Below are 24,917 nucleotides of genomic sequence, written 5' to 3' on the forward strand. Positions count from 1 at the left end.
TCAGTACGTTTGGATAAGTTCTCATGCCACTAGAGCTTGTCATAGAAACTGATTTCATGTCATGCTAAAATTTCTTTTTAAAAATTCTGGAAAAGTATGTTCATCCCTACTACTGTTTGTGCAAACATCCAGAAGATTGTTGCTCAAACATGACTTTCTCATCTTTCTTGAGACTTTTAAACTTTAGTTCTGAAGTTCTATAATTGCAGTTGTACAAACATTTGATTTATAATAATATGTGGCATAGTGGGAAAAATTATAGAAGCAAAACAATTTTATGCATCAGCTTTATGTTTCGTTTGGTCTTTTGAGTATTTGTTTTTCTTTTTGTAAACTCAAACTCCCTGCTATGAGAAGAGGAAGGAAAGATTCTCTCTCTAGAATGGGAGAATCCATTCATGGGGATGCTCTTATCTTCTGACTGATAGTCAAGGCCAGTGTTTCTCTTTTGCACCACATGGTACAACCCACATCAGTAGTGTGTAACAATTTGCAAACAATGTGACACATGCAGTAAACATACTTATTACAACAAAGCCTTTGGGATTTTGATTAAATGTAATAGTGTTTAAGAATCAGAGACATGTACTCTAATTTTCTGAGTTTGTTTCTTCTAATCCTCTGCTGGAAAAATCTTTTGTCTGATTATTTTTCCATCATCATTTTGGTATCTTCATGCTGTTAAATGTTTCCCTGCTGTTTGCATTTTAGATGGGAGTCCGAAAAGTGTTTCTAAAATACTGGCATGCTGACCAACTCAATGATTTGTGCCTACAGTTGCAGAGAAAAATTATAACCTGCCAAAAAGGTAACATTTATATGCCAACATTTCTGAATTTATTTGAGTTGTGAAATGCAAAATCTTGTAGTGCATCCCCAAGTTTAAATGTCCATGGGCTCTGCACCCTAGTGGACACTCTCTCGATTCCTGGGTGCTATCTTCAGGCAAATAGTTTTGGGTGTTTAGGAAGCATTGTGGCTTAGTTTGCTATGCAACCATCTCAAAATCCACATTTGCAGACATTGTTCCTGTTTTAATTAGACATCCTTTTTCTGTGGGGCTCATTCGGATATGCCCCTATGTGAATCTCTAATGGGTCTTTTCATTTTCTGATAATAAAAAGTCCACCTGTAATCCCAGTTACTCAGGAGGCTGAGGCAGGAGGATCCCTTGAGGCCAGGAGTTCAAGACCAGCCTGGGCAACATAGTGAGATCCCCATCTCTCAAAAAATGTCTTAATTAGTCAAGCATGGTGGGACGCAACAATAGTCCCAGCTACTCAGGAGACTGAAGTGAAGGATTCCTTGAGGTCAGGAGTTCCAGGCTGCGGTGAGCTGTGTTTCTACCACTGCGCAGCAACCTGGGTGCCAGAGCGAGATCCCACCTCTAAAAAAAAAAATCAAAATTTAAAAAAATAAATAAAATAAGAAGCCCTGTTACATGCTAGTCCCTTGAACAGTCTCTGTTCAGATTTTAACACATCCAGCTCAAATAATGATCAAAATTCTGAACTTCATTCTAAGTTAAAACATCCTTCTTGGCTGTTCCAGGCCTGTCCCATCCTTACTGGGCATGGGACTGATCCCTACCTACTCAGGTTGCCTCTGGGTCTTCCAGGGTTAATGAGGAGGGGAAGAGGTAAGGAGGTGTCTTCTGATGAAGGTAAAAAGTCTTCTAAAGATAAAAAGACCTGCTTATGGCAGGTGTTCTGATGACACAGGTGTACTATGGCGCTGGTCTCCTCCAGCTGGGGCAGACTTCAACAGCTCTCCACATATTCAGGAGCACTTCAGGGACTTCCTTCTCTAACTGGCAACATCCTCCTTTGGCCGGTCATTTGTAACTCACCCCTCAGCCCATGGGCACCTTGCAGACCCTCTGTTGGAGTCTCATTGTTCTCTCAGTACACATTCTTTGTGAAAACCACATCTGGTGCCCAAGAAACAAACTCTTAGACGGCTTCCTAGGCGCAGCTTTTCTCTAACAGAGCCTGTGTTTCCATGCAGGGCCCTGGCAGGAGCCATTGCCACAGCCCTGGCCTCAGAGATATCACAGTGCACAGTGGCCCCAAACCCCCAGGAGCCACATGCCAAGATCTCTGGGTGCCTCCTGAAACCACTTTCATCAGGCTGAGGCAAGGGGAAGCCTTGGACAAGAGAGGGCCAACTGCTACCTCTTGGTAAAGGAGGCATCATCTTTCTAGTGTGTGATGACCTGGCTGCTACCTCTTGGTAAAGGAGGCATCGTCTTTCTAGCGTGTGATGACCTGGCCTTCTTAACTTCAACCTTCATCAGTGCAGGGGAGAGGGCAGGCTACAGGGCTGTTTTGGATCTCCCCCTTGCAAGTACTGTTTGCATGTTTGGCCCTGCCCCAACCCATGTGTCCCTGGAACACCAGCGGCACCAACATCGCCAGGGATCTGGCTAGCACAGCAATGCCTCAGGCCCCACCCAGGACCTGTGGCTCCAGAGCTTTATCTGCAGCCTCAGCTGAAACTGGGACAGGGAGAGTCTCATTTAATCTAACGCTAAAGACAGAACAGGGTATCACAAATTCTCCTGAAAACTTCCCTTAAATATAATGATAAGAAATTTTGCCCCATTAGAAATTTCTGTTCTATTTAACAAAGATTAAATTGCTATACCCTATTGACCTGGAACAGAAAAAATGAACAGAACTGTAATTACTTGTTCACTTTTCTAAAGATAAAAATTAAGAATGGTCTTAAAAGGTCGGGCGCAGTGGCTCACGCCTGTAATCTCAGCACTTTGGGAGGCCGAGGCAGGCGGATCACCTGAGGTTAGGAGTTTGAGACCAGCCTGGCCAACATAGTGGAACCCTGTCTCTACTAAAAATACAAAATTAGCCGGGCATGGTAGCGCATGCCTGTAATCCCAGCTACTCGGGAGGCTAAGGCAGGAGAACCACTTGAACCCAGGAGGCAGAGGTTGCGGTGAGCCAAGATCGTGGAGATCATGCCATTGCACTCCAGCCTGGCAACAAGAGTGAAACTCTGTCTCAAAAAAAAAAAAAAAATGGTCTTAAAAAATTACATCAAGATAGAAACCATAATCTCATATTGCATAAATGAAATAACGGATATGAGTATTTTTTAATTACAGGCTTGTAAATGCAAAGCATTAATTATTGATTTTTATTTTCATAGCTCTTAAAACAGTTCCTTCAATGCTTTTTGCTAATATTAAATTTACTCAAAATTTATATAATCTGGAACCATTTCCAGTTGTTGTTTTAAAAATTCTATATTTTTCTTTAAAAATGTCCAGGGGAACGAAAGCTGTAACTTTTAGTTTTAAATTTAATCATTTTAATTTAAAATTATTCCTACCAGAAGTTTTTTCTCTGACTCTATATGCTCATTTTATCCTGGATGAAAAATATCTGTAAATTAAGACCTTACGTGGGCGGTATCTTAGAAGCAGTCTTCTGAATTTGTCTGAAAGACAACAAACATCAACATCCATTAGTGGCCATTTTATTTTTACCAGTTGCCCCTTATTGAAGATAACAATATTTAGCAACTGGTGTAACATTTTTAAAGAATTTTAAAAGGCTAGTGGGATGAAGTGTGAGAAAATGAGGTCTTCCGGAGGCGGGACAATAGACTCCGGGTGAAAGTGAATCCAGTGAATAGCTGTGCTGTAGTGGGAGGTCAGGAGAAGTCTGGCACATCCACATTAATCTTCTCTTTATTCCAAGAGATTAAACATCTTGAATATAGTCTCTCTTTCACCCTTCCGAAAGCCAATGTCTCCCTTTTTTTTTTAGTGTAACAAGAAAGAACGAGTGAACAGGCCAATTTCAAGTCTTCTGCCTTTTTCTCGCTCAAGGTGCCCATCAGATGGTTCATACGTCTCCACTTTATTCCACATTTTATATTCCTGGAAGTCTGACTGTACCTCATACTGTTTAACATTTTTCCTTTAGGTTACTTCAGAATGACTGTTTTACAGTTAACTTAATGCAACTGCATTCCAACATAACTAAACCTTTAGTAGTGCCATCTGAAAAAAACGCTTTCAGCATTTCAGATATCCACATATTATTTTCCTGTTCAGCCATCATAGTAGAACGTTCTGTTCAGATTTCCACCAGCTACTCAAGTAAAGACATCAAAGTTAATATCATAGGTACCCCTCATATTTGTTATTTTATAACCATGAACTATTTTAAAGCACTTAATATTTTATAGGCTTCTTCCTTTCCCAAGGGCAAAAATAAAGTGTCTTTGCTGCAGACATTGGCTTTCCTGAAATTATAACTCTTCTATAATCTTAATCAACTCCTTATAATCCTAGAAACTTTTAAAATTGGGAGAGACAGAATCACAAAGTTTGAAAAGACTCTAATCAGAATTCCTCTACCTGCACTTGTCCACTTCACCCATGAGAAGGCGTCACTGTGCTGGCCTTGTACACACTCAGGGCCCAGGAAGCAACTCTTTCATGAGGCAGCCTGATCCACTTCCACCCTGTGCTAATTGTTAGAAAGTTCTTTCTAACACTGATTGCAAATATGCTTCCCTGTGACTTTCTTGGTTGGTGATCTGCCCCCTGGAGAGTGAGAGATTATGTCTGTGTAACTGCAGGGTAAAGAAATGTAGTTTGACCTCCTAAGCTTGGGGACATATGAGCCCGGGCTCTACTATTCCTTGGTTGTGTTGACCTGGAGGAACTTTCTTAGTTTCACTAAGAGAAGTGCCATTGTGTCTGAAATTGAGATAGCGGTATATTTTGTCATTGAGTTTCAGAATTGAATGACGCAATAGAGTGTCTTACAGAGGTCCCTTTAAATGGTGGTCTTTTATTTTTAATTCTTATATTTGTTACTGACATATTGATTTCAAAGCATTTTCACTCATTTCCCCCAACTTTTACACATTTTTCTAGCCGTCCTTTCCCAGAGAGCAGGATGGATGTCCTATATTTATACACAATCTTTTCCCAGAGTCTTAAATATAGTGTTAATTTCACTAAGAATTAAATCATAATCTTAGAAACAATATATGCATGATATTTCCAAAGACAAACCCCATAAGCCTTAGGTGTTTATGTAATAATGTGATGTAATGAAAGATGATTCGCACATCCCAAAATGCTGCAGTTGGAGGCACACCCCAAAATTCTGTGGGATTTAGACCTACTTCTTTCCCATTGATTTAACTCCAGTCCATCAAAGTCCAGCTTGTGTTACCAAAAACAATGTGGAGGCCTTTATCGTCAATATATTGCCTGCAAGATCTCATTCAAGTCAAAGAGCTTTGCCTTTAGTGTTATCACTGCTGATTTAGATAAATTCTTATTCTGGGTTAAATGTACCTTATTCTACAACTGCTCAGAGATAAGTATATTGTGATTTTTGTTTGTGCATGTCTGAGTTTTTCACTTTTCCTCCATTTACTAACCCATGATTCTTCTATAAAAGTTATCAGAGGATTTTTAGCACGCCAGCACCTGCTTCAGAAAATGAGCATCAGACAGCAAGAGGTGACTTCTATCAATAGCTTTCTGCAGAACACAGAGGACATGGGGCTGAAAACCTACGATGCCCTGGTCATTCAGAATGCTTCAGACATTGCCCGGGAAAATGACCGGCTCCGTAGTGAAATGAACGCTCCCTACCATAAACAGAAGTTAGAGGTCAGGAACATGCAAGAGCAAGGAAGCAAAAGGTAAAGGCGGGGAGCATGCAACTTTAATTACCTTTGTGATTGGTTCAGTGGAGTCATGAAAATTCAAATAGCCCTTAATGCAGAGTTCAATCAAATATGACAGGAGTTACAGGAACAGGCATGCGTGGTTTGTTATTCGAAATGGCAGCAGTCTAAAAAGATGCTTTCCTGTGCTGTCTTCTCACGAGTTCAAGGCTTTCTGTGTTCCTTCATTCATGTGTGATGATGACTGCCTCTCCTGCCATGCTTGTGTCACTTAACTACCTCAAGCACACTCTAGTTCTAAAGCATTTGCTGTTTCTGTATTAGCAAAAATGTATAGCTTGGCTGTTGACATTTTTACACAAGTGTTATGGATATAAGGCTGGCTTATAGAAACTTCTGGAAATCTGACCCAAAAAATGGAGATACCACTCTGAAAACATGGAAGAGGTGAACTCAATAGATAGATTGTAAGTGTATTATATATCCCTGTGTAAACTGTCACATCTCTCTTTACCAATAAAGCAAGCTTTGGGGAAAGCTTTGTATTTAAAAGTTCACTTTAGAGGCTTAGCTTAAAACAGAAACCTGACGATCACCTGGTCCTTCTCCATTTGATCATTCTCCTCTCTCTGTGAATGATGAAGACACCCGTGAATCACAACACCCCTAAGAGGGAGGGCAAGGAGCTGCTTCCTTTGGACCTTAATTCATCGTCACGGAGATGTTTGTTTTGCTATAGAAACTTGGTAATATCTTGTTGTTTCTCACTGAAAATGGCTCTCCTTTCCCATTTCTGCCGATGTCAATTTTTTTTATTGAAGTGGAAATGGCAATGTATATCTTGTTAATTAGCTTCAAATATCTCAGTGATTAAATACTGAAAAAAATCCCCTTTGTACAGAAAAAAAGACTGTAATTAAACATTACAGGAAAAACAAATTATCCACTGAGTGCCATGCTTTCATCTTCAGCTATTTCATTTTCTACATGGGCGGCTGGCTCTGCCTTGTGGTAGATTCTAGCCCTGTTGGTGTTCTGCCACAGAAAGATATAATTATAAAAACAAACGCTTGGAAACTCCTTGTAGAGTGAATGCATTGGCATCTTGCTAGCACATGATTACGTTGACATGTGAAGCCAGAAGAAATTTTTTTAAGCAAGATAACTATTAATTTTATATGACTTCCAAAATAATATTTATTATTTTCTCTGCTGGAACTAAACGGCCACCCCAATTTCTCAATTTGATTATGTATGTATTTTCCTGATACAAAATTAAGTGAAGAAGTATTTGTCTGTTTATTTACTGAATACCAGCAGTTTACTTGGCACTGGACAACCATATGGAGTCAAGGAGGAGAAATAATAGCTCTGCACATAATTAAATAATTTCTGGTAGAATTTAAGTGGCAAGAAAGAGAGTAATGGGGAGAAGGAGAACACTGAAATGTAAATTTCTGAGAGTTTTAAGTAGAGTCTATCCTCTTGCGAGGGGAAATGGTGATGAACTCCCAGCATTTGATGCATCAGTAACTCTCTATTAAGATGGATTTGCCAGAAATTATCATTCAGATTGAAATTCTGGTTTTTTGATTTGCTTAATAATCAGAGTGTGAAGAATTCATTCAGTGAGTGCCTGATGGAAAATGCGAAGGCCCTTAAGTAGTGTTGCATTTGTGTGAGAATGTTTAAAAAGTAATCATGATGGATATCCCGCGGGCTCATGTGCTTTTCATCACAAAGCCGGAGCCAGAGGACGGGTGGCCTTCTCTGGACCAACTGGTCACCAGAGGGCTGCACACGTCCTCCAGCCACAGCAGGAAGGGCTGCTTGCCAAAAAGCCGTCATTATGTCTGCTTGAGCAGGTTCCTTGTTACCGGAATAATGCATCTGGGCCTCTCTGGCGTGGTGCTGTTTGTGTTTTGTTTCCCCCTAAGAACCGATGACAAGAGTGGACCCAGGCATTTCCACCCCAGCTCCATGTCAGTCTGCGCGGCCGTGGATGGCCTGGGCCAGTGCCTCGTTGGCCCGTCCATCTGGTCTCCTTCGCTGCACTCGGTGTTCAGCATGGATGACAGCAGCAGCCTCCCGTCTCCACGGAAACAGCCCCCGCCCAAGCCAAAGAGGGACCCCAACACCCGGCTGAGTGCTTCCTATGAGGCTGTGAGCGCCTGTCTCTCCGCGGCCAGGGAAGCGGCCAACGAAGGTCAGCCCTGGGGAGGGACCCAACCTCGTGTTCCGGGCTCGCGCATGCTCTGACTTCGCCTTGGGGCGCCCGTGGCAGTACTGTGGCCCTAATGTATTCGTAATAGAAATAAATCCAATTGTTGGCTTGCCAGCAGCTCTTAATCATTAAATATAAATAATATTTATTCAAATCTCTAAGCCTCTTAGGGAAAAGCTACTTACATGGCATTTCCTTAACTCCCATCCCCACCCTGCCTCCAAAGAGCAGTATCAAATCAATTCAGAAAGTCGGCAGCTATTCCATGTAAAGGTTCACCAATGAGAAAGTAAAAAACAAACAAACAAAAACAAAAAAACTGCATCAGGCATTCCAGTTATCACAATCTAATAAAAAATTAAGACTGCTTCATCATATGATAAGTGAAATTATTTACCCATAGGAGAGTCATCGTGCAGGAAACTTCTGTTAGGAAAACTTTTGAGACTAGATTATAAAAGTTTCTGCATCCATTGTCTAGAAACAGGGATGCTCAAAAGGGAACATAGCAGTTTCTTCTCAGCCAGATCTCATAGGTCAGTAATGAGGCAATTACTGTTTAAATATTAATTTTAAGAATTGTGACAAATAAAGGAAGTGCTTCTTAGCGGAACACTTAGAATTTAACAGATTTTATTGATCACCCGCTATGCATCAGGCTCTATTCTAGGCATGTCTATCTCTTTCGTCATGGAGTTTACATTCTAGTGTGGCAAAACAGATGGTAAACATAATACAATAGTAAATACTTTAGAAGCGGATTGTTGCTGCCGAGAGAAATACATAGACCCAGGGTAGTAGTACAGGATGGAAGCGAGGTTGACATTCTAAATGAAACGGCTGGGTAGAACTCGCTAGAAAATAATATCTGAGAACATAAGATGAAACACAGTTCCTTCAGTAAATAAATGACCCCAAATACAAAAACACAGCAAATCCATAAGCTCAAACGTTGGGATGACTGACACCAAGAAGATAATAGGAAGACATGGGGCAGAGGACTGAAGCAGTAAGTCCATCCTAGCCAACTTCTTTTTTTTTTTTCAAATTTATTTTTAATTGACATAAAATTGTATGTTTTTGTCATGAACAACATATTGTTTTGAAGTATATGTACATTGTGGAATGGTTAAATCTAGCAAATTAACAAATCCATGCCTCACACAGCTATCATTTCTGTGCTGAGAGCACTTAGTGTCCACTTTTTTAGTTTTTTTTTTTTTTTTTTTTGAGACGGACTTTCACTCTTGTTGCTTAGGCTGAAGTGCAATGGCACAATCTCACCTCACCGCAACCTCCACCTCTGGGGTTCAAGTGATTCTCCTGCCTCAGCCTCCGGAGTACCTGGGACTACAGGTGCCTGCCACCACGCCCAGCTAATTTTTGTATTTTTAGTAGAGACAGGGTCTCACCATGTTGGCCAGGCTGGTCTTGAACTCCTGACCTCAAGTGATCTGCCTGCCTTGGCCTCCCAAAGTGCTGAGATTACAGGCATGAGCCACTGTGCCAGGCCTTTTTTTTTTTTTTTTTAGCATTTTTTAAGAATACAATATATTGTCATTAACTATTGTCACCATGCTGTACACTCTTCAAAGTGCTTTTTATTAGTGGCATTAAGAAAGAATAGACCTTTAGGATATTTTTTACTTACAAAAAGTTACTGTCTTAGTATATGAGCCATGTTTCAACAATGCTTAGATCAAAGCAGAGGAGAAATTCCTAAGACTATGGGGAGGAGAGTCCAAATGTTTGTCTTTAGAGTCCTGGTGATAAGGACAACAAGAAAATCTGTAAAACGACATTAGATGAGATCGTCCATAGGAAAGTCTTCAAAGTGGACATTGACGTGGGCTTAGATATAAATTAGAACAAGACCTCCAAAGATATGAGGCATTCTCCCCCGGTGCCACATATACCAGGAGAAGCCCAGGATCTGAGGGAGCCACCAGCACCCTCCCTGAGAAAGCGGGGAGTGTCCCATTGCCACTGTTCCTACTTTCAGGCCTCCATGTTAGATTTGCAGCCCATATCTCAACAAGGTGTGATTAAAATAACAAGAAAGATTTTTGGCAGCTTGCGTGAGGAAGATGGTATCTAAAATGCTAAGACCGATAAGATGGAGAGGGTGCGAAATTAAGACTCCAGATAGTACCAGACATTGAAAAAACAGTAATGAAATGTGATTGAAAATTGCAGCAAATACAGAATGGAGCCCCATCCAAGCTTGAACCCTGCAAACAGGCTCTAGAAAGTTGCATAAATAGGCTTCAGAATACCTTGTAACATCTAGAAAAAGCTAAAGGTTTGTGTGCACCTTAAAACACCACTGCCCTGGAGTAATGAGGGGACCACTTTGTCACATGTTATGAAGGGAGATCAAATAGTGAGGAAGAAGCTGACCTCAGAGAGCTCTCTCCTATGGGCAGCAAAAAAAAAAAAAAAAGTCAATTAAAATAAAAGTTAGGAACCATAGGAGATATATATATATATATATATATATATATACACACACATATATGTATATATCTATACACACACATAATATGAAAGCAAAGTGACCCCAAAAAAGATTAATAAAGGAGACAGCTATCATAACTCTTAAATTCCTTATTACATGCTATCAAAATCCATCATGTGATAGCATTAGGCATGCAAGATATTTATGTAAAATTTAGTTTCTTGGATCCTAATTTTGGCTCATATGTGACTATAAGGTACTTAGAGATGCGTTTGGTCCACTGTGTCCCACCCTGGTGAGCAGACCTTTCAGAAGCTTGTCAAAGGGCAAGTGTATGCATTGTTTCCTTTTTACCATCTACATTATCTGTTCTTTCTTACAATACATAATTCTTCATGCTGGTTACTTTACAACCACCACCACAAAAAGAAAGTCTTTGATCTCCTGCAATTAGAGATGTATTTCTGCATTCTGGCATGCGCTCTCAAAACCGTATATTTTTAAGAATAAGACAATTAACCAGCTTAAGCTGCTTGAGCATGCTTGCTGATTAGTTTTTACAGCATTAGGGAGTCAGAGAGGGCAAGCGCAGGAGCTTAGCCACTCAGTCTGTCAGTGGTCTGGGTTTCTAATCCATGATCGCAAAGGTAGCTCCACCCACACGTGATAAGCCAGCTGTCAGACAGGGTTCTGGTCCCTTCTGTGCCATTATGTCAGGAGCTGAAGGTGGTTGAGTTAGGACAGTGATGAAATTGATCCTAGCATGTTAGACGTCTCCCTCAGTCCAACACAATCCGAGCATAATCTAAGTCTTTGTTGTTCAATGCAGTAGCCACCAGGCACACGTGGCCAATTAAGTTTAGAGTAAATAAAAGTAAATACAATTTTAAATTTCATTCCTCCATCATCAGTCACTTTCCAAGTACTCAGTAGCCACAGGGGTAGAATTTTTCCATCATCACCGAAGCTTCTCTTAGACAACCCTGATTCTAAATGCTTTGTGTGTCTACCAAGCGGTGATACTGAATTTTTTGCGTCTAGTAACATGTCACAAAATTATTCTCCTTTCTGTCAAAAGATAGGAAGAAAAGTTGATCACTATTCTAAAATGTTTGGTGAACCGTGGTTTCGCAGGATCAAGGACTACGGCTGAACTTGCTTTTGTACCTGAGCCATCCTTTTTGGCATGTTAAAAAATCAAGTTCAAGTTCTTTTCCTTTACAAATACAGCTGCGAATCAATTCAGATGGTTACAGAGTGAAAGGAGATCTGATTGGAGACCAAGGGCCAAGGATTGTAGGGTGACCAGCACCACGGTCACTTCAAAGTTGTCTTTGTATTTATTCTTGTTCTTACTAGCGTATGTCTTTCCTGGTAGGTCTTCACCCAATAAAAATGGTTGTGGTGAAGGAAAACAGTACAGAGAGCAATTTTTTCTCATTTCCTTTGTGCCTCAAAAGCGTGAAACAATTTTGCAGGCCAATAAATGTTAACACTTCTTTGCAAACTACCAGCAAGCTAGAGACAACTTTTTTTTTTACTATACTTTAAGTTTTAGGGTACATGTGCACAACGTGCAGGTTTGTTACATATGTATGCATGTGCCATGTTGCTGAGACAACTTTTTAAAAGTACCGTGTTTTTGTTAGGTCGGTGCAAAAGGAATTGTGGTTTTTGCCATTGAATAAAAGCCTGCAGTTGCTCTTTGCAAATAGTGGCTAGGAAAGGAAAGATAGGGCCTCGTTTTCACTTCCTCTTGGCTGGGGCCTCCCAGCTGGAGTGCTGTTCTGCAGAGTTCATTCCTCACACACCGGGTGCAGCCTTTCTCCCAAAGACGGTTAACATTCTCTCGAATTGTCTCCTGACTGAAGTTAAATATAAGCCTGCATTTCATGCGTGTGACTTTGAAGAAGTGACTCAGTCTTTCCAAGCCCATGTATGTCAAGTAGAAGCAACAGCCGAGACATGGCAAGGGCTATTTCTGGGGAGTTAAGAAGCAAAGGACTGTAAAGCCTCATTGCCCAGGACGTAGCAAGCACACAGCAAAGTTACATGCATATAACTTTGTTGTTAATGAAGCCTCTGACAGTCAGTTTCCTCATCTGTGAAATGGATACTAAATCCTAAAATGTGGGACTTGCAATTAAGTCATGATGTCAGTGGTGCTGTGCCTGGCTTGGAGTGACAGTTGCTCAAGGTGAAATTGCAGAAGCAAGCTTTTCTCAGGCAGCTCTAGTCCTCACTGTTCACCGTTCTATGTTGATGCTTCCACACTCACCCTCCCTTCAGACTCCAGCTGTCCCCTCCTTGGGAATCATACCTTAATGAAACCATAATTGTTTTTTCAAAAATTGCTGTACAACTGCATTCTCCACAAAACACAGTTTACATGTGTAGACACAATCATGGCTCAGCTCTGTGGCTTAATTTGGAAATAAGTTTATGTCTTTTCTTTACTCTCTTGTTTCTGTCTTCATTCTAGAACAACATGTGTCACATAGTAAGCACTCATCAAATACTTACCAAGTGAATACATGTTACAGAAATCTATTTCTCTACACTCTCTTCATTAAAAGAGAATTTGCTTCCTATCGGTATATGAGAGGGAGCACAATTTGGCAAGGTTCGAGAAGTACCCTTGAAATGTGTCAAGGCTGGATTTGTCTGCATATTTTTAACAGAAGCCCGTTAAAAAAATTTTAAATGGACAGAAATTAGGTCTTCTGTGAATGCTCTTCTGAGAAATGTGTTACTGGGAATAACAGAACACAATTGCACAGTTCAACACCTATGACGCAGTTGTACATCCAACAAATAGTAATTAAGTGTCTTCCATGAGCCTGGATTCTCCCCGAGGATCTGACAGACCAGTGGGAGAGATAAGTGGTCAGACAAATTATAGGGGAAGCACAACCACAGCAGTGAGGACGTGATGGGTGCACACTGGGCCACAGAGTGCCTTGCCCTCCGTGGAAACTGCGAAAGGCTCAGGAAGGGCATGCCAACAGCATCGAGTGCAGTAGTGCAGTCGAGAGGGTAAAAGATGGGGGCATGGAAGGCAATGGTATTGCCTGAACCGCTCCTCCCACCAGGAAAGAAAAGTTATAACAAGGTTGCGATATATGACAGCTCAGTAGAAGTCCTTTCTGTCCATTTTGCAGCTGGTTGTCAATCTATCCTACATCCACTCATGTACGCAGCCTCAGCAGTCAGCTAGCAGGCACTTAATTAAGCATCTTTTCTGTCCTAGGTCCTGTGCTCTGTGCTATGTTTGCTTTCGCTCTGAAACTAGCTCAATCACACTACAAGTGTTGGAAAATGGAGGAGAGTTACACACGCAGACACTGTTTATTTTGGATGAACAAGCATCTCATTCCTCCTTTTTCTCATAGATTAACTATGCAGGTATTTTGTTCTTGTGAGAATGGGACCAAATAACTTATGCACAGAAGATGACTTAAAAGTCACCGACATGCCTTAGCAAAAATACCAAATGGGAAATATTTTGTAGGAGAAAATGTTGATCTCCTAACGTGACACACGTGTCCGTATCATTCTGCAGCAGTTCAGATAAGAGGCAATTTTATGATGTAATGAGATGGCTTCAGAATGTAGTCTAACTCCTAAGCTACTGTTAGGATCCCAGAACCTGCCCTAAAAGTATTCTGTGATCATGGACTGTCTTCCCTACTCCATCTCATTGACTTTATCAAGTAGTTGCAAACATTTTATGCATCAATATTAGAACAAAAAAATAAGAAAACTCTCGATGTAAACTCATGTTTAATAACCTCTAAGCAGTATTTGCAAATGAACTTTTAGCACGTGTACACATGCACACACACCCGGAAGTAGCCACAAGCCAAATTAGACTTTAATGTGTTAACTGTGGTTTTCTAATTTCAGTTTATAAAGAATGAATATTTCCAGTTCTGACCCCCCAGAGGTTCCATTTTAATTGTTATGGAGTAGAACAGGATAATGCACTCTAGTCATCTGATGTTACTGAACCCAAGACCACACTTTAAGGAACAGTTCTATCTCTCACAGTAAGTTTCTGGTTGTGTAGCGGTGATAATGTCGATCATGATGGATACTTAGTGATGTTTATCATGTGCAGGCATTAAGCTAAGTATCTTTCATCTGTAGAATAGCCCTACCTAGCAGGACTGTCATCATGACCGTACGTAGAGAAGGGCATTAAGTCACTGATCAATGGTGTAACTTGTCCTGTGTCACATAGGCAAGTTTGGACCCTTGAGTCAGGTTCTCAACAGCCTCCCAACAAATATGCTACTTTTATTTATAATTGTTTAATGCAAAAAGGCTCTTCACCGCATCTGAATCAAACTTTGAGGGAATACTGTACCAGTTATGTGTTTTTGCATAACAACCCACCCAGAACTTACAGGTTTACATAAAGTAGTGATTGTTTTACTATCCCTCTCAGGCTCTGGGTGTCAACAGAGATCACTGGAGCAGTTGTCACTCTCGGTCCTTCATGCAGCAAGGTGGCTGGAATCATCTGAAAGCTGGTCACGGGCATGTCTGGTGCCTCAGCCATCTGAGGACTGTGACTCCTTGGGTGTCTCTCTCTGTCTGTGTGGTCTCTGCATTGCCTGGGCAGCATGACAGCTTCAGGGTATCCAACTTCTTACAGGGAGAGTCAGTGCTTCAGGGGCATGTGCTTTGGGAGAGAGAAAGCAGTAGATGCAGCATCGCTTTCAGGGAGCCAGTTTTGGGAGGTGAGCAAACTCCCTTCTGCCACGTTCCTTCCATCACCTCAGTCCCAAACACCAAACCAGGTTTAGGAAAGGAGAAACAGATTCTACCTCTGGAAAGGATATACTGTGGTGGCCAAGGTGTTGGAAAGTACCATCTGTATCAGTCCACCCTCTGGACAAAACAATTTGTATCCCTCTGTCATACAAACTATACTCACCCCTACCCCAGACTCCCCAAAGCCGCCTTCATCATCTCATCTGGCTCAGGTTCAAGGGCCAGATCGCATCGTCTAAACCAGATCCACATGTGCCGGTGCCTCCGGTACGATTCCTGAGAGAGACAGCGCCTCAAGTGTGTCCTCTTCCATCTGAAGACTTGTGGCCTAAAAAGACAAGTTGCCTGATCCCCCACACAACCAAAATGCACCAGAGGGACAGGTAGAGAATAACTGATGCATGCTTCTGCTCAGACACAGGAGAGAGATCAGGCGACACACAATGGTCATTGGTGGGTAGCAGTTGTGAACAAGAGCTGGATGCATGTTGCTTATGCCTTCATGAGGATTTAGTCCAGTCCTCAGGCTGGAAATAATTTTCCGTAGCTCTTAGGTCTATGTTCTGGAATCTTGGTTCCCCACTTTTTGACTAATAATTCCCAATCCACAAGAGGTGACTTATGTTTGGGGCTAGTAGCTTTTTCAGCCTGCTTCTTCCTTATCAGGGTTGTGTTGTTGCTGTTGTTTAGAGGTGAGGTCTTGCTATGTTGTCCAAGCTGGAGTGCAGTGGCTATTCACAGGTATGAGCATAGCGCACTGCAGCCTTGAGCTCCTAGCCTGAAGTGATTCTCTTGTTCAGCTTCTGGAGCAATTGGGACTGCAGGCTCACATTGCACCTGGCCAAAATTTTGAGAGACCAAAGTTTCTTCATTTTTGTGTTCACGCTGCTCCTTTCAGTGTAAACTGATAAAATTCATTTAAAAGCTTTGTGACTTTCTTGTGAATCAATTCATAATCCACCTGATTAGTCAAAAGCCACACCCACAAATCTTTTTGAGATAATCTCTTCTCTATCTGGAAGCTCACTGAGTACTTCCGTGGGTCAATGCCCTTGATATTCTTAGAAGACCTGTGGTTTTGCTTCCTTGAAAAGACCTATGAAGCCCCTCCTTGATTTTTTCTGTGTACTTCATGAAGGGTCTCATAAGTGTGTGCTTGACTTCATCTTTAGATCATGTTTTTCTGAAAATTCCCTGAATTTTATTTCTGCTTGGAAGTCATTTCTCTTCTTTCTTTCTCCTTCCTTCCTTCCTTCCTTTCCTTCCTTCCTTCCTTTCTTTTTTTGTTTTTGAGATGGAGTCTCACTCTGTTGCCCAGGCTGGAATGCAGTGGCGCAATCTTGGTTCTCCGCAACCTCCACCTCCCAGGATCAAGTGATTCTCCTGCCTCAGCCTCCCAAGTAGCTGAGACCACAGGCGCGTGCCACCATACCTGGCTAATTTGTGTATTTTTAGTAGAGACAGTTTTCAACATATTGTTGAAAGGCTGGTCTTGAACTCCTGACCTTGTGATCTGCCCACCTCGGCCTCCCAAAGTGATGGGATTGCAGGCATGAGTCACTGTGCCTGCCTGGAAGTCATTTCTTAACATTCAAATTATATGCCATCTGAAGAGCCTGGCAGTGAGGACCATTTTATTTTTAAACTCAGAAGGTTCTTGTTCCTTTATAGTGAATAGTTCTTTCTTTACTTTATCTCTGTATCCTCATGATTTACTCTAGGCTGCTAGAAGAATCCAGGAGGCAACTTTAACACTGCCTGGAAATCTCCTTAGCTATGTCACCCTGTTCATTTTCTGCTTTCTATTTTCCACATGACTGTAGGTGAGATAGTATTGCTAAACTTTGTACTGTGGCTGAAGTGTTCTGTTCCCTTCAGCTTCCAGCATCTTCCTCACTGTTCTTTAGGCCTCATCAAGAGCTTTCTTGAGGCCACCACGCTTCCCTGATGGTCCCTTCAAAGCTCCTCCCATGTCCCAAAGCAACTTCAAAGAGTTTAAAGTTTTTTTGTTTTTGTCTTTGTTTGTACAGCAGCAGTCCACTTCCAGGTACCAATGTTTTTATGACTTGTCTATTGTTATGTAACAAACCTCTCCAGCTTAGTAGCTTAAGACACCAAAGAAAAGGTTATTATATCTCTCATGGTTCCAGTATTTCGCTGGGCTCTGCCGAGCAGTCCTCAAGGAGCCTCTCTCATCGCTGCAGTCAGATAATGATCACTGGAAGTCATAGTCAATTACATCTCTGGGGTCTGGGATGGGAAACCAGACAGCTGAGGGCTGGAGCAGATAGGAGTCCTCTGGCTCTCCCTCACCTCCACGTAGCCTCTCTACAGTTCCCACAGCATGGCTGCTTCAGGGTGTACAGGCCTGTACATGGAAGTCAGGGCTACCTAGACATGTGTCCCAAGGGAAGGAGGGGGCCAGGCAGAGGCTGTATTGTCATTGTCCCAGCCCTAGAAAGCAGGCAACATCATCTTCTAATCATTGTATTCACTGGGGCAGAGACAGAGACCCTCCCCGATTCCAGATTCTGGAAGAGCATGTGGTGCTGAAAATATTATTGAAGCCAGCTTTGGAAAATACAATCTCTCACAAATCCTTTAAATTATTCATATCTTCAGAGAAACTCTGTAATCTTAATGTTAAAAGTTGGGTTGCTTCATTCACTTTCTAGAAGCTCAGGGGCTGCTATGTTTTAGCCCATTGAAAGTAAATGGAATAATGCTTATTAATTAGAGAACTGCACACTTTGGGTACTTTCTATTCTTAAAAGTTGGCTGCTTTGGGGAACCCCGTATAATACTGACTTAGAAAGATGTCTATTGAGTTCAAAAATTACCTTTGTTCTTTTCCATTCCCATTTGAATGATTCCCATTGTTTTCTGGTGACAGTGTGTCGAGAACTGAGCGAAGCACTTTCCCTACAATATCTATTTTATTCCTTCGAGATACATACTCATATCACCATTTTATGCATGACAACCCTGAGGCTCAGAGAGCTTTGCCCAGGAGCTCTTCTAAAATTACAACCCTGCCCCACCAAGCCCAGCACAAAAACACACAGTTCTGTGACCCTCACCCTGGCCTGTTGGTTCTCATCTTCAAGGCCTGCATCACATTCTAACATACTGTAGAACTCACTCATTTGTTGTATTTCCTTTTTTGTTGTTGTATGACTGTTCCCACTAGGGTAGAGGAGGGCAGGGAACTTCTCTTTATTCATGAATTTATCTCAGTAAATACTGGTTGAATGCATATGACTGAATGAATGAATAAAAGGTCATGCTGAGATTTGAACCCAGATCCCTCTGATTCCAAAGCTTTAATTTTAACCATTAGACTTCATTGTCTCCCAGAAACTGGGTACAGAGACTGATGTCAAAATGTGCAGTCATAGAGAGGGAAGAATACAGCTGCCTCAGTTAAATAACTCAAGAACTCAACAAAGGCAGATGTGCCTCTATCAAGAATTCCTGCAGATACAGAAAATACCAAATTAGTAAAATAATTGAAGATTTGGGAGTTTGGGTATTTCTAAGACTGGAGGTAATTTTTCCAAAATTAACATCTCTGTTATCAGTGAAATTAAATTTATTTAATAAAACATTATTATAATTTACAGTAAAAGCATTAGAAAAAGAAGTCTTGTGGAATTTCTTTTTTGACTTAATTTTCAGTTGTTTTAAACTTATATTTAAGTAGTTTTGTTCCATCTCTTTTGAAATTCACTCTTGCAATAATATTATGCTCATTTGTTTTTCTGAGTATGGCTTCTTTTTTCAACATCAGAAGTTTCCCCTTGAAAAGTTCTTAGGGAAATGTTATTCTCTTGGTCTCCCTGTTGAGTATGTGTTTTTGTTAAGGATTGAAATGTACTGATTGTAAAACCTGTCCTCCCTGACATTTGAACAAAGTCCTTTTTTAAAGTCTCTCCATCCACACAAGTGTTTTTGTTTTGTCCATTTTACATCATTTATTTAATTTAATTTAATTTATTTATTTATTTATTTATTTAATTTGAGACCAAGTTGGTGCAATCTCAGTTCACTGCATCCTCCGCCTCCTGGGTTCAAGCAATTCTCCTAACCTCAGCCTCCCAAAGTAGCTGGGACTACAGGCGCACGCCACCTCGCCCAGCTATTTTTTTGTATTTTTAGTAGAAATTGGGTTTCACCATGTTAGCCAGGCTGGTCTCAAACTCCTGACCTCAGGTGATCTGCCCACCTCAGCCTCCCAAAGTGCTGGGACAACAAGTGCCTGCCACCACTCCCGGCTAATTTTTGTATTTTTGATAGAGACAGGGTTTCACCATGTTGGCCAGGATGGTCTCTATCTCTTGACCTCATGATCTGACTACCTCGGCTTCCCAAAGAGCTGGGATTACAGGTGTGAGCCACTGCACCCAGCCCATTTTACATCATTTAAATAATCACGCTTACCCATTTCCGACAGTAAGCTTCCATATGCCACTAACTATTAATAGTTAATTGGCCAGGTCTCCTGGGTTTCAAATCATAAGGACCAGTTCAACCCATACCTTATGTCACACCTGTTAGGTCCTAAGAATCCACACCTAAGTGTGTTCCACCACCTGATCCCTGAGTGTCACTTCCCCACTGCATCTCCAAGGACCACACCTCTGCAGCCTCCATGGGTGGCTGACATTCTGGTGTAGCAGGACCAGCCACAGACAAAACTCCTCAGACACCAGGTTAAAGAAGGAAGTGGCTTTATTCGGCCGGGAGCTTCTGCAGACTTGCGTCTTAAGAGCTGAGCTCTCGGAAAAAGAAATTCTTGGCCCTTTTAAGGGCTTACAAGTTTAAGGGGTCTATGTGAAAGGGTCGTAATAGATAGAGCAAGGGTGGGGAACGTGACTGGGGCTACATGCATCAGCTAACAGAACAGAAAATTTTACAATGCTTCTTCATACAATGTCTGGAATTTACAGATAACATAAGTAGTTTAGGTCGGGGGTTGATATTATTATTATTATTATTTTAACCACCAGAGCCGGGTGGTGGCGCCAAGGTCGTCTGGCTATTTATTTTACTTTTGTTTCTTTTTAACTTTTTGCTTTCTCCTTTTTCTCCTGTCTTATAAACTAAGCAAGGGGGGTGGGTGGGTAGCAGCAGAAGTGGTGGTCTCCTTCCTCACTGGAACCCCTTGACGTTCCACTGGACAACCTCCTCAGAGGGTGGGAGTCTTCTTCCATCTCCAAGATCAAAACTCTCTTTTCTCGGGGGTGGTCTCGGGAGTTCAGGTTCAGCCAGGGAGCCTAGTGGGCGGAGGAACATGCAGGCCCAGTCCCTTGGGATTCTCGGGGCGCGGGGCCGTGGCTCCGAGTCGAGCCCCGGGCTTGGTGGGCACCCGTGGGCCTGGCCTGGCACCCACTGACCGCGTCCTTTCCTGCCGCAGCTCTGGCCCGGCCCAGACCGCACAGCGACGACTACAGCACCATGAAGAAGATTCCTCCTCGAAAGCCCAAGCGCAGCCCCAACACCAAGCTCAGCGGCTCCTACGAGGAGATATCGGGGTCCCGGCCCGGGGACGCGAGGCCCGCGGGCGCCCCGGGGGCAGCAGCGCGCGTTCTGACCCCCGGGACTCCGCAGTGCGCGCTGCCCCCGGCCGCGCCTCCGGGTGACGAGGACGACAGCGAGCCTGTGTACATCGAGATGCTGGGGCACGCGGCCAGGCCCTATAGCCCGGACCCCGGGGAGTCCGTGTACGAGGAGATGAAGTGTTGCCTGCCCGACGACGGCGGCCCGGGCGCGGGCTCCTTCCTGCTCCACGGCGCATCGCCGCCCCTGCTCCACCGCGCGCCGGAGGACGAGGCGGCGGGGCCCCCAGGGGACGCGTGCGACATCCCGCCGCCCTTCCCCAACCTGCTGCCGCACCGGCCGCCCCTGCTGGTGTTCCCCCCGACCCCCGTCACCTGCTCCCCCGCCTCCGACGAGTCGCCTCTGACACCCCTGGAGGTGAAGAAGCTGCCAGTCCTGGAGACCAACCTCAAGTACCCCGTGCAGTCGGAGGGGTCGAGCCCACTGTCCCCGCAGTACTCCAAGAGCCAGAAGGGCGACGGCGACAGGCCAGCGTCCCCCGGCCTGGCGCTGTTCAACGGGTCCGGCCGAGCCTCCCCGCCGTCCACGCCGCCCCCGCCCGGGCCGCCCCCCGCGCCCTACAGGCCCTGCGCGCACTTGGCCTTCCCGCCGGAGCCCGCCCCGGTGAACGCAGGGAAAGCGGGGCCGAGCGCAGAGGCGCCCAAGGTCCACCCAAAGCCAAACTCTGCCCCCGTGGCCGGGCCCTGCAGCTCCTTCCCCAAGATCCCATATTCCCCCGTGAAGGCCACCAGGGCCGACGCCAGGAAGGCCGGCTCCAGTGCCTCGCCCTCCGCGCCCTACAGCCCTCCCAGCTCCAGGCCTCTCAGCAGCCCCCTGGACGAGCTAGCCAGCCTCTTCAACTCGGGGAGGAGTGTGCTTCGGAAATCCGCGGCGGGAAGAAAAATCAGGGAAGCCGAAGGTAAGCGGAGCAGACATGCCCCCACTCCTTTTGCATGGACGCTGTGCTTGCGTGCACCTGTGTACATCCGTGTCCGCACAGATGTGAAATAGTAAAGTTTCAGGTGATGGCCGTGGTCGTTCAGAGCAGATATCAGCTTAAAAAAAATCGTATACACCCACTGTGACCAAATAGGTAGGAATTAATACTTCCATATGGCAGAATATGATAGGAAAGGCTCGTGATATAGAAAGACGCAGACCGCAACTGGATTTAATAAATTATAACTTGATAAATGTTCGACAGAGCAAGGTTAAATGTTAGCTACTAATTTCTTTTTTTAAAAAAATATTTTTTCCTTATAACGTGAAAGTGGTATTTTGTGTATGTTTCTATTGCCGATTTCCGTTTGAGGTACAGTTCACTGCTAACCCCCGAGCGTGCGGTTTGCCATCCATCTAGCTTTGCCTGGCGGTGTCTGGGATGTTGACCTAGCCAGTTACTACCCTGCGCTTAATGCCACTCGGCTGTGGGCTGTTTGGGATGAACTGCTTTTCTTCTGGTCGTATGCCATCCAAGGAACACTCTAACGCAGCCCCGTTATCTGTGTTTTCTCATCCAGCGACTCAGCCCACAGTGGGGTTTGCAGGTGGAAATCAGTCCACTCAAGTGAGCTCCATGACAGGCTGTTGCCTGCATTAAAAAACATTTATTTTGTGTCCCTGTAGAAGAATGTACCTGGCAAAATAAGATTTTCATGACGACGTTTTTTGCCAGTCTTTTATAACTGGCTAACCACGTGGCTCTTCCTTCAGATGACACGACCTCAGTGCCAAAGGCACTGCTTTTGCACAGATTCCTTTAATAATCACAAAGAATGTCTTCCTCTTCCAAAAGACATGTTAAGGTTTGTATACAAAACCAAAATGTTTTCTCAATGGTGTGTATTTTGGGGAAGAAGTTCATTGATGAAAAGGATCTTCTCCTTAAGGAAAATTATAACCAGTCTCTTCCATCATGATGGCACTGGATCCCCCACTCGCCTCCAGGTGAAGCAGGAGGATAGGGTCTGGAGGCAGGGAACCTAAGGCCCTTTCATGTCGACTCCCTAGAACTAAATTGAAAGGAAAACCGTAATTTTCCATGCCTAAGTAACAAAAGGACCCGAGGCTACTCCCTCTGCAAACCCCCACCTTTTCTGCACCACAGATGGGAAATTGGCTGTCCGCAACCAGTCAGACTTACTGCAGGCAGAGTCTTCCTTTGTGTACAAATGCAACTCTATAACTTCACCTTAGCCTCTGTTCCATTGCTTTTTGCAACCAATCAGATGTTTGCACAGGAGTGTGATCTTTTAACTTCACTTCAGCCTCTGACTGGAGGCCACCACTTTATTTACATGAGGTGAGCATGAAGTGGCCAATGGGAAACCTCTAGGGGGTATTTGGACCCGAGAAGATTCTGTATCTGTGCCCCTGAGCTGCTGCCCAGCCCAGTCCCACACTGTGGAGTGTACTTTTGTTTTCGTTAAATCCCTGCTTTCATTCTTTCGTTGCTTCATTCTTTCTTTACTTTGCTGGGTGTTTTTTCCAATTCTTTGTTCAAAACGCCAAGAACCTGGACAATTTGTAGTCAAGACCCTCTACTGGTAACACAGGGTAGATGGCAACTGTGGGCATTCTCATTTCATACTTGGAAAACTTCACGGTGGAGAGGTTAAATATCTTCCTTAGGGTTAAGTGGTAGGATTGGAAGTAAACTTTGACCTACAGTGTAGTAACACTTTATGCATGCATTAACCTGCTCCTTCACCAAGAGAAAATACATAAATGTGTAAGCATTCGTCATTTGATTAGCGAAATTAGGTACAAAAACTAGAACATCTAGAAAGCAATCTGAACAAGTGAAAAGTAGGTCAAGGCTAAGAACCTTTAAAAATGAATGAATAACCTTCTCCCTATTTATTCTTCAGACAAATAAGCTAATTGTTTGTTTAGCTAACAGATTCTTCTTAATTATAGGCCATTAATAAATGAAATTGTACTTCTAAATAGCAGAATGTTTGAATTTCACACACCGTGTTTCATTCCAAGGAACAAAATGGATAAGAGAAAATCATTAAATGAACAAATTAGTATTTGCTTTTAGAATTAAAAGTTTATTAAAACCTCATGAACCTCATTTTACTAGAGAAAGGAACAGGGTGAGTTCTTCTTGACTCTATTCAAGGAAGTGAAGTTAAGGAATTTCTAGACAGACCTCATCATTTGGAAATCCCAAAGTCTACTCCTTAGAGGAGTGAGAATTATAGTGAGCCCTCCAGGCATAGTGTGTAAATTTGCTAATTTTATTTCCCTGTGGTGGTATTAACCAGTATTTGGGAACACACATCAAAATCTCAAGTACAACATAGTTCAACTATAATTATAAGACTCTATTTTCTTATTGTGGGCTTTTCTGAAATCCAATCATTTGAAAAGATTGGATTGAGCCACTTATGACTTTCCCAAAAATACATGAATTGGCAACTTTGGCCATTGGCATAGTTGCTGTAGTAATAGAAAACTTAGAAATACCAGACCAGGTCATCCCTGTACACCAGATTATGGGAGTCCTAACTATACAGTTGAGAAGTGTATAATAATTCTTTTTTTTTTTTTTTTTTTTGACGGAGTTTTGCTCTTGTTGGAGGGCAATGGCACAATCTTGGCTGACTGCAGCCTCCGCCTTCCAAGTTCAAGCAATTGTTCTGCCTCAGCCTCTTGAGTACCTGGAATTACAAGTGCCCGCTACCATGCCCGGCTAATTTTTGTATTTTTAGTAGGGATGGGGTTTCACCATGTTAGCCAGGCTGGTCTCGAACTCCTGACCTCAGGTGATCTGCCCGCCTCAGCCTCCCAAAGTGCTGGGATTACAGACGTGAACCACCATGCCCAGCCAAATGTATAATTCTTTATGGGCTGTGATGAGGGAAATAAGTTTACAAGTTCGGATGTCATGTTCTCATGGGATAGTTCAGGCCGTTCTTTTAGAATGTAGGAGAGGTTAAACATAAGCTATGGAAGGACAAGCATTCAGTGCTGGTGCTCAGCACTGGGGCTGGTTATATGACTATTAAAGTTTACGCAGTTTGATCCTGAGGTTAGTAATCCATTTTCTTCTGAATGAATTCAATGACTTTTATGGAATTTCTTTCAAGTTTTAAATCTTTTACTTTACCTTCTTTATGCTTAAAGACATTTTTATTTTCACCGTGAAATAGCTTTCTTACCAAATAATAC

The 24,917-nt window shown here is 43.0% G+C and overlaps 1 protein-coding gene across 1 annotated transcript in view; it reads left to right on the plus strand.

Annotated features, from left to right (window-relative positions):
• MYO16 (myosin XVI) overlaps positions 1–24,917 on the plus strand; it is a 583,910-nt gene that overhangs the window by 495,349 nt on the left and 63,644 nt on the right. Inside the window, exons 29-32 of the mRNA XM_019039479.4 lie at positions 712–808; positions 5,448–5,694; positions 7,617–7,885; positions 20,557–21,657. Coding sequence (XP_018895024.4) covers positions 712–808; positions 5,448–5,694; positions 7,617–7,885; positions 20,557–21,657 — 1,714 coding nt within the window. The remainder of the gene's footprint in view (positions 1–711; positions 809–5,447; positions 5,695–7,616; positions 7,886–20,556; positions 21,658–24,917) is intronic.

Source organism: Gorilla gorilla, chromosome 14 (genome assembly GCF_029281585.2).
Source record: "Gorilla gorilla gorilla isolate KB3781 chromosome 14, NHGRI_mGorGor1-v2.1_pri, whole genome shotgun sequence".
NCBI lineage: Eukaryota > Metazoa > Chordata > Mammalia > Primates > Hominidae > Gorilla > Gorilla gorilla.